The sequence below is a fragment of the Micropterus dolomieu genome, linkage group LG17 (assembly GCF_021292245.1).
Source record: "Micropterus dolomieu isolate WLL.071019.BEF.003 ecotype Adirondacks linkage group LG17, ASM2129224v1, whole genome shotgun sequence".
Lineage (NCBI taxonomy): Eukaryota > Metazoa > Chordata > Actinopteri > Centrarchiformes > Centrarchidae > Micropterus > Micropterus dolomieu.
In genome coordinates this window covers 6,051,551-6,061,199 of record NC_060166.1, presented here as the reverse complement: position 1 = coordinate 6,061,199, position 9,649 = coordinate 6,051,551, and the positions used below count along the sequence as shown (strand labels likewise).

At 46.0% G+C, this 9,649-nt stretch overlaps 2 protein-coding genes across 3 annotated transcripts in view; one reads left to right on the top strand and one right to left on the bottom strand.

Moving 5' to 3' along the window:
• tpst1 (tyrosylprotein sulfotransferase 1) overlaps positions 1-9,649 on the bottom strand; it is a gene marked incomplete at its 3' end in the record, with an annotated part of 837,181 nt that overhangs the window by 801,518 nt on the left and 26,014 nt on the right.
• sgsm2 (small G protein signaling modulator 2) overlaps positions 1-9,649 on the top strand; it is a 108,355-nt gene that overhangs the window by 93,862 nt on the left and 4,844 nt on the right. For both annotated transcript variants that reach the window (XM_046074870.1, XM_046074869.1), the window contains 8 exons: positions 1,740-1,868; positions 1,955-2,137; positions 3,121-3,507; positions 3,658-3,782; positions 4,901-4,983; positions 5,459-5,568; positions 5,720-5,816; positions 6,487-6,654. In XM_046074870.1, coding sequence (XP_045930826.1) covers positions 1,740-1,868; positions 1,955-2,137; positions 3,121-3,507; positions 3,658-3,782; positions 4,901-4,983; positions 5,459-5,568; positions 5,720-5,816; positions 6,487-6,654 — 1,282 coding nt within the window. The remainder of the gene's footprint in view (positions 1-1,739; positions 1,869-1,954; positions 2,138-3,120; positions 3,508-3,657; positions 3,783-4,900; positions 4,984-5,458; positions 5,569-5,719; positions 5,817-6,486; positions 6,655-9,649) is intronic.

Genomic DNA, 9,649 nt, shown 5'->3' with positions numbered 1-9,649 from the left:
CGTCTGCTGAAGGAAGCATAAAGTGCTCTAAAATGTCCTGGTAGACGGCTGCGCTGACTCTGGACTTAATAAAGCACAGTGGACCAACACCAGCAGATGACATGGCTCCCCAAACCAACACAGACTGTGGAAACTTCACACTGGACTTCAAGCATCTTGGATTGTGTGCCTCTCCATTCTTCCTCCAGACTCTGGGTGGTGGCTCTTGATGCAGTAACTCCAGCCTCAGTCCACTCCTTGTGAAGCTCCCCCACACATTTGAATGGCCTTTTCCTGACAATCCTCTCCAGGCTACGGTCATCCCTGCTGCTTGTGCACCTTTTTCTTCCACTTAACTTTCTATTAATGTGCCTTGATACAGCACTTTGAGAACATCCAACTTCTTTTGCAATTATCTTTTGAGGCTTTCCCTCCTTGTGGAGGGTGTCAATGATGGTTTTCTGCACAGCTGTCAGCTCAGCAGTCTTCCCCATGACTGTGAATTCCACTGAACCAGACTGAGAGACCAATTAAAGGCTCAGGAACCCTTTGCAGATGTTTCGGATTAATTAGCTGATTAGAGTATGACACTTTGAGCCTACAATACTGAACCTTTTCACAATATTCTAATTTTCTGAGATTTTGAATTTGGGGTTTTCATAAACTGTACGCCATAATCATCGAAATTATATCAAATAAAGGCTTGAAATACCTCACTTTGCATGTAATGAGTCTATATAATATATTAGTTTCTAGTTTTTATAAGTTGAATTACTGAAATAAATGAAATTTTGCACGATATGCAAACAGGTCGCCATGGTAGCGACTTGTCGATCACAAGGTAGCTGCATCCTAAAGTAACGGTTTTGGTTTTCATAATGTGTAATATATAACGTGCCTTTTGTGGCTTCCTACTCCAACACTACTGTTTCAGTTTCTTCAGTCATGAAATTCTTTAGCTTTTTGCCTTTATGCTCATGTTATGTATGGTATGAGCCCAATGAGGGTGGTGTCATCCGCAGACGTCAGGAGCTTGACAGACTGGTGACTGGAGGTGCAGCTGTTCAGGGAGAAGAGCAGAGGGGAAAGAACGCAAGCCTTGAGCCAGGACACACATCTAGGCAAACAGGCAGTATGCACCTCTCTGATTAGAACAAAATTTTTTAATAAATTTTTTTAATAAGTGTGCAAAGTAAGAACATTTCCACCCACATAATAGTGAATAAGGCCCAATGTCACTTAATGTCAGACAGCTAGATTTTGGTCTAGTGGATACATTTGGGAAGAGGAAGGCAAGGAAGACACCGGAAAGTGGAGGGGCATGTACCCAGGGACCTCTTGGGACCGTGATCCAGCCCTGCTCTCTCCTTCACTCTAATGAAAATATAATGAGTTTCAGTGAAATGAAGTCTCATTACAGGGTGCAGTAAGAGACCATCGTAGCTATTAAAGCAGCCTCTGTAATCATTCATCATTCAACTCCAACAAAGTCATCATTACTAATTTACACTCTATTCATATCTGTTCGCTTTATCTTCTGCACTCGTCTGTCTTTCTCTGTATGGATCGCAATCACTCTTTCTCATCCACTCCTTCCATTATTAATGCACTTCCTCTTCCTCTTGTTCCTCTCACCACTCACACCAGGCTTCTTCTTCATGTCATCTGAATTCTTATTTTACTTTATATATTATTTTATTTTCTTTCTCTTTGTTTGTGTGTGTGTGTGTTTGTGTGTGTGTGTGTGTGTGTGTGTATAGAACTATAAGGAGCTGGAGCTGCTTAGGCTTGTTTATTATGGCGGAGTGCAACATGACATCAGGAAGGAGGTTTGGCCTTTCCTGCTGGGACACTACAAGTTCGGCATGGGCAAAAAGGACATGAGCCAGGTACAGCACACACACACACACACACTGTCTGAATATGCCTCTTAATTTGAAAAGCAATATGTGATTGCCTTTTTGTCCCCGTGAAGATTGATGCAAAGATCAGCGAGCGCTACCAGCAGGTGATGCGTGAGTGGAAGGCATGTGAAGTAATCGTCAAGCAGAGGGAGAAGGAGATGCAGTCGGCCATCTTTGCCAAGCTCTCCTCCGGCAGCAGCATTGACAGCCATGTCCTACGACTGGTTCACAGAGACTCCACACTCAGCAATGAGGTGAAACTCAACACAATGTGACATCAAGCCAACAAACATCTGTCTGCTTGTTAAACTTAGCGATATAGAAAGCATTTTTTGATAATAGAAAGCATGTGTTACAAACTGGGATGTAGAGTCCCAGGTTTCATGCATCTAACAGGAGATTTTATGGTGTTGCATCATGGGAAGAGTAGAGTACGGTCTAGACCTGCTCTGTATAAAAGGTGCAGTGAGATAACTTCTGTTAAGAATTGACACTATATAAATAAAACTAAATTGAATCCAGCTAAGGACAGTAAATGGACTGTACTTGTATAGCGCTTTTCTAGTCTTACAAAGCTTTACACTACATGGCACTTTCACCCCATTCACACACATTCATACACTGATGACTCTACCATGCAAGGTGCCAACTGCCCAGGTGCCCTGCGAGGAAAGTTGGGGATCAAACCGACGTTCTTTCAACTAGCCGACGACCAGCTCTACCTCCAAGCCATGGCCAACCCTCACATAGGATATCTTGTCAGGACAACTCAGCACCTGCTGCATTAATTTTGAAAATTTTAATTTAATTTTTCGGGCATTTTGTTTTGATAGTGAACACGGGGGGAGTTTCGATTCCATGGTCGGTGTCTAAACCCCTGGGCCACCAGGACTATTCTTATTGCTGGTCTAAATGCAAAAATCTGATATTCCTAAATGACACAATGTCCCTTTAGGAAGTGACAGTGATCTGCTCATTCATCTGTTCTTAAAAAGAAAGATTACAGTGATAGCAGTAAAAGAGAACACACTGTCTATAGTGTTTATGTACACGTTTATGTGTGCAGTTACAATAGATAAGTACACATTAACTAATGAAGGGAGGGTTAGCTGTAACAGAGGTTAAGATGGAGGCAGAAGGCTAGTTGCAACGGACAGAAATGCAAACCATATGATTTATGATCTCACCCTGCATCACTGCCATCTGCTGTCACTTCTAAAGTTCCATCCTTCTTCAGGTGTTTATGTCGGTGGATGAGCCGGATGCGGGGAGCCAGGAGACCCCCAATGGAGAGGACAATACCCCCACCATGACCACCCTGGTTCCCCCTGCAGCCCTCCCCCCAGAGGAGCGCCCTCTGGTGGAGTTTGACTCCCCTGACTCGGGTCTCCCCTCGTCCAGAAACTACTCTGTGACCTCTGCTCATTCTCAGATCCTGTCCAGCATAGACGACGGTCAGAGTACGGAGGAGGAAGGGGGGGGTGGGGAGGAGGGCAGCACTCCGGGGGTGCTGGGTGGGCGTCAGGACTCTCTGACAGAGGACAGGCTGTGCAGTCAGCTGGACAAACTGGTGACCAATGGAGCTGCTGCAGAGGGGATATCACCTTCACTCTCCTCATATACGGTATGTAGAGGATATGGATATGTCTGTTTATTTAATCTGACTGAGCAAGCCTGCAACAAGAGGGGAAAACATGACTTAAAGGCTAAAAGTCAATTAAAATGCCAAAGAAACTTTGATTTACACTCACTCAGCAATATTTTGTTTGTGCAGATCGAGCTGTTGGACACAGTTGCCCTCAACCTCCACAGGATAGACAAAGATGTGCAGCGCTGCGACCGCAACTATTATTACTTCACCACAGCCAACCTGGAGAAACTACGCAACATCATGTGCAGGTATGTGGAAAGTCTTGAGATCTCGCCATGCTGCTATATTCAATATTTTTAAACGAACAATGGATTACATGTAATGTGAAGGATGTCGCTTGTAGTAAAAAAGCCAGAGAATGACCCCCCAGATATACTGTTCCCCTCAGCTTTTAAACATCTATCAGCCAATTGTTTGGGTTTTACGGCCCACAACTGTACTTCTTTTGATTCACTCTCACTGTCATTTTCTCTCATTGTCATTTTCAGAAGACAGCTATTTTCAAAAAAAATAAATAAATAAATCAAACTCACTGCACACTACCTACTCAGCACCAAACAGACAGAGAGAGTTAGCCACTATCTGGTGAACATAGTGGAGCATTTAGCAGCTAAAGAGCCAGATATTTCTCTCAGCAGTTGGTGTGGAGCAAGCTTGAGCTAATCGAGTGAATGTTGGTCTTACATTTACAAGGTGGTGAATAGCAAGACTCCAATGAATGCTTTCTCTTCATGGTGTGTAACTAAGTCACACCACATCAACTTAAAAGGTGACAACATGTTAGTGTTGTGTTTAATTCTGCTGCCCCCAAGTGGCCAACAAAAATGAGCTGGCATAGATTCAAGTAAACGCAATACCACAATGTAAAAATATTTTAATACAAGTAAAGGTCCTGCATTCAAAATCTTACATGAGTAAACGTACATACTGTATAATAGATATAATCAGCAAAGTACTCACTATGCAGAAAAATGGCACTTTGTTGATATTTTATATTAGATTATTGGATTGTTAATACATATGTGCAAGTAGCTGGTCAAGATGGAGCTGAGTTTAACTACTTTACACAGTAAGAAGTAGTTTTTTCAACAAATATTAAATTATTTAAGTATTTTATTTATTTGTGCACCCAGTGTTTTATATGGTAATATACTGGAGTATTAAGTAGACAATGGACACAATCAAATAGAAGTCACAAATAAAATGTTCCCTTAAGTACTTGAGTTCCATTGCACCACTGGAAGACACACACAAACACCCCCACCCACAGTATAACAAGTACATTAAATCTGTTGAGTTGAATGTGATTTGTTTGCTCTCTGATCAAGCTCTTGTTTGTCTTGGCTTTTCTCCATCTTGCCTGCAGCTATGTGTGGGAGCATTTAGAGATGGGCTACGTTCAGGGCATGTGTGACCTGCTCGCTCCACTCATGGTCATCCTGGATGACGGTGAGAAGAAAGAATCATCATATATTGCATATCTGTTGACAGTAATTATTATAAATAGCACAGATGATGAAAAATAGCCCCAGTAGCCATTACATAATTGAAGCTAAGATGCCTCATTTCATAATAGGAATAATAAATGGACTTCACACTCGTGTCACAAATGTTATAGCTGACAAACTGGACTGTTCGCTGTGTATGCAGGTCAGCTCACTTAAAGTGAACAGTCTGGTGAGGTAAATTTCTTTCTATATTTGGAATACTATGACATTAAACTGCCTGTTTATAAGGTTGTGTCACGCAGAACCCTTCACATTGGCATTAACAGCAAATAGACACTCATTGATGTCATAAATGTTCAAAATTATATTGGGAAATATTATTTGTTGCCAACGCAACCGTTTTAGCGCTGTCCTGGCTACATGACCCTATGTTCTTTCTGTGTGTGTGTGTGTGTGTTTGTGTGTATGTGTGTCAGAGTGCCTGGCTTACAGCTGTTTCACTCAGCTAATGAAGAGGATGAGTCAGAACTTCCCTAATGGTGGAGCCATGGACACACACTTTGCCAACATGAGGTCACTGATTCAGGTGATGTTACTCTGTGTGTGTGTGTGTGTGTGTGTGTGTGTGTGTGTGTGTGTGTGTGTGTGTGTGTGTGTGCGTGTGTGTGCATGACAGAGAACGCTGGTATTTCTACTAAAACCCATTGACGTTCTCTCTGCTCTCTCTCTGCTGTCAGATCCTGGACTCCGAGCTGTTTGAACTGATGCAGCAGAATGGAGATTACACTCACTTCTACTTCTGTTACCGCTGGTTCCTGCTGGACTTCAAGAGAGGTGAAAAACACATCATCCACTGTCACTCCCCTCTGTTCTCTAACTGAGTTGTGTGCCTCAAAGCTGCATTAAGTCATTTTGACTCCTAAGGGGCCAAAGTCTCTTGATCACACTCACACAGTGTTTGCAAATGGGAAGGTGTTCTTGTCATTGTTGTTCTGCACTAGACACTCCTCATGGTTAGATGACACAGTGTGGATCACAACTGGTGGGGATGACATAAATCTCTGGCATGCTATGCAGTACAGGTGAAGCTCATGACTGGCAGCAGCTTGAGGAGAATAAACTATGGTATGTTGTACCAAGTGCCCATAATGTTGTAGGTTCAGCACCGTTGTGGCATGTCTCTTAACAACGTTTCTCTCTGCTGCCCATATCTAATCTTTCTAATAAAAGCAGAAATGCCTTAAAGGGTGAAAAACTGCGGACTTAACTTTCACATATGATAAAATGACCATAATACATCTGCAACAGTAACTGACTATATTGTTGATTAATACTAGTGAGCAAAACTCACCTTTATCTTTAACAGTAAACAGAACCACAGGAACATGTTTCAGCTTTTCAGAAAGACCCATTAAAGCTAGTAAAAGTGGGGAGACTTAGAAGTCTCTAAAAAATGTTTTGTGTGTGTGCGTGTGCGTGTGTGTGTGTGCATGTGTGTGTGCAGAGCTCCTGTACGAAGATGTGTTTGCGGTGTGGGAGGTGATCTGGGTGGCTCCTAGGATTTCCTCGCAGCAGTTTGTGCTCTTTCTGGCCTTGGCCTTGGTCACAGTTTACCGCGAAATCATCATCGACAACAACATGGACTTCACTGACATTATCAAGTTCTTCAATGGTGAGAGACATTCACATATTATAGTGTGTAATTTAATTTTTGTGGATTGCTTAATTCTCACTGTTCTGTTATGGCTGCCATTAGCGGACAACAGAAAGTTACAGGTTATTGTGACCAGTTACATTGTGTAGTAAAATGTGTGTGATGATATAACAAAACTGTGTTTGTGTAGAGTAGCACAATTCTAGTATATTGTATTTTCAGGAAAGTATAAGGTATGGGCAATATGGATAAAATCCTCTGTTGCTGTATGCCTGGTCCAATTAACAAACTAAGTTTGAAATGTATCCATAAAATGATCATGATCAATGATCTGTTTTTGTGTGATCTGGTGAAATACATTTTTTAATACCAGTTACATCAAAGTAAATCTTCACAATTGATACAAAAATCCTAAACCAAATAAATTGGTCCTACTCACTGATATATTCTGGTAAACCTTGCCATAGAAACAGTACACCGGTGTTTCTATCAGCTAACAAATCTCTTAGTGCTTCCTCATGAAAACGTCTCGGTTTACGTATGTAACCCTGGTTCCCCGAGAAGGGGAACTCGAACTGCGTCGGTTACGACACTATGGGAACGAGATACCCACTAAACCATGCCGGAAACCCCGCCTGCCCCAGTGTGCAATAAAGTGGCACGACTAAGAGGAGAGCGCACGAGTGCCAGGTGCCGAAGGAAGGTCAAGACTGTAAAACCGAATTAATGTGTGCAGAGTGGCCCAGCCAGCCGCTAAACAAACATCCTGCAATGAGGCCCCGGAAAGGAGGGCTCGAGAGGCCGCCATGCCTCTGGTAGAATGAGCCCTCACAGCCACAGGTGAAGGCAAACCGCGCACCTGATAGGCCAGGGAAATAGTCTGAACAACCCAGTTGCTAATAGTATGTTTGGATGCAGGGAGCCCGGCCCTGGGGGACCCAAAACACACTAGCAGCTGGTCAGCCTTCCTCCAACGGGAGGACCTCAGAGTGTAAATACTCAGTGCTCTGACAGGGCAGAGCAGATGAAGTCTCCCGTCCTCCGCCGTCACATGAGGTGGAGGATGAAATGCCTGCAGCACTGTGGACCCTGCCGCACAAGAAGGCACTTTAGGGATGTATCCTGGACGAGGGTGCAGGATAGCCCTAACATTCCCCGGGACAAACTCCAGGCTTGCGGGGAAACCGAAAGCGCTTGGAGATCCCCCACCCTCCTCAGAGAGGTGATAGCAAGGAGAAAGGCCATCTTGAGGGTAAAGTGCTTAGCCTCAGCTGACTCCAGGGGTTCGAAGGGGGCCTCAGCCAATGCCCCAAGAACCACCGCCAGATCCCAAGTGGGAACCGTGGACCGAGTCGCAGGTCTCATCCTCCGGGCACCACGGAGGAAACGTACAACCAAGGGAAGTTTCCCCAAAGACCCCTCCCTCAGAGGAGTGTGGAAAGATGAAATAGCTGCCACGTACACCTTGAGGGTGGAAGGGGAAAGACCAGCAGAGAACCGGTCCTGGAGGAACTCCAGAGAAAGACTCTCCTACCCCGGTCTTCCCTGAGCTCCGTCGGGACTGGATGACGGTCCTCAGATCGCATCTCTCAGAAGGCTGAGGGTGAGAGCGCCATCTCGCTGCCCCAGCTCCTCGGGGGAGCCCCCCCAAGAAGCGATACTCTGCTTCCTCTCCTCTCCGTAGGAGCTCGTAGAGGGAAGGGACCTACGCCTGGCAGCCTCAGCTGCCTTGGGTCCAGACCGGCGAGGGAGGTACTGGCGGAACGCTTCGCCCTGCGTCTAACGCTCCGTGGTTCTGCGAAGCTCCACCAGATCTTCCTCAGAGGGACCCCCCCTCTGAACCATCTCCTGTAGCAGGTCGGCTTGAAGCACCGCCATGGTGTGCAAGCTCGCACCTGCCTGGCCCGCTGCCATGTACGCCTTCCCCACGAGTGTAGATGTGGTGCGACATGGCTTGGAGGGTAACGCCGGCTCCTCCAGGGAGGACGCAAGTCGAGAGGAGAGATAGCTCACAAGCGCATCCTCCACCCGAGGCATCCTCCCATAACCACGGTCCCTAACCCCCATCACATTACTGTAGTTCAGTGATCGGGGTGTGGAAAGCCGTGTAGAGAAGGGTCTGCCCCATGATTACTCAGTTCATCATGTAAATCAGGAAAGAATGGCAGAGACCGGCGTGGAGGTGGCGTGTGGTGCTTAAGAAACCTTTCATCAAGATTACCACTAGCCTGTGGTGTCTGCTCCTCCTGTGGCCAGTTGATGTTGAGCTTAGCCACGGCTCGTCACCACCTCCAGCAGCGCGTCATAATCGGGCGCCGCCAGATGACGCCGCCCCGACACCCGGAAGTCATCGTCCACTACCCTGAGCACGTTGCTGCAGCGTCTCCGGATCCAAACCGCGAGCGGGAGAAGCCGAGAACGGGCTCCCGAAGGAGGAAAGGAAGCGTCGGAGCCAGTGGATGAAGGTCGGGAAAAAGCCTCAGCCGTCCCGAAATCCTCCGACAGATCACGCTGTGAACCCATGAGTGAAGCCGCCGGGCCGCCTCAGCGGCCGCAGGGCCCGCACCACGGGGAAAACACATCCGGCCATCCTCGGAAAAGAGAGCCATGAGTGTACCTCAGTACCCGCACGGAAAGGGCTTCGCAACGGGCGCAGGCAGCCCCCTCGAGAGCTGCCCGTGCGTGCTCCATCCCCAAACATGAGACACACATCTCATGAGAATCTCCATCCGTGATGTACCGAGGGCAAGAAAAAACACACCTTCTGTACATCTGGTTGCCGGACATGCTGGTAGACTTCTTCTTCAGGTAAGACATACTGCTTGTAGGACCGGAGCTTTCTTCAAACAACATACAGAGCGCCTGCTGAATAGAAAAAAGCTAATGATGAGTGTGTACAGGTGTGCTTTATACTCCTCCGGTTATTCCGTCACACCTTACCGTTCTAGCAACAAGCCAATAGGATTGGAGTGATTTCATTCACGTTCAGACCTGCTTCGCCTAGAGGCGTTCC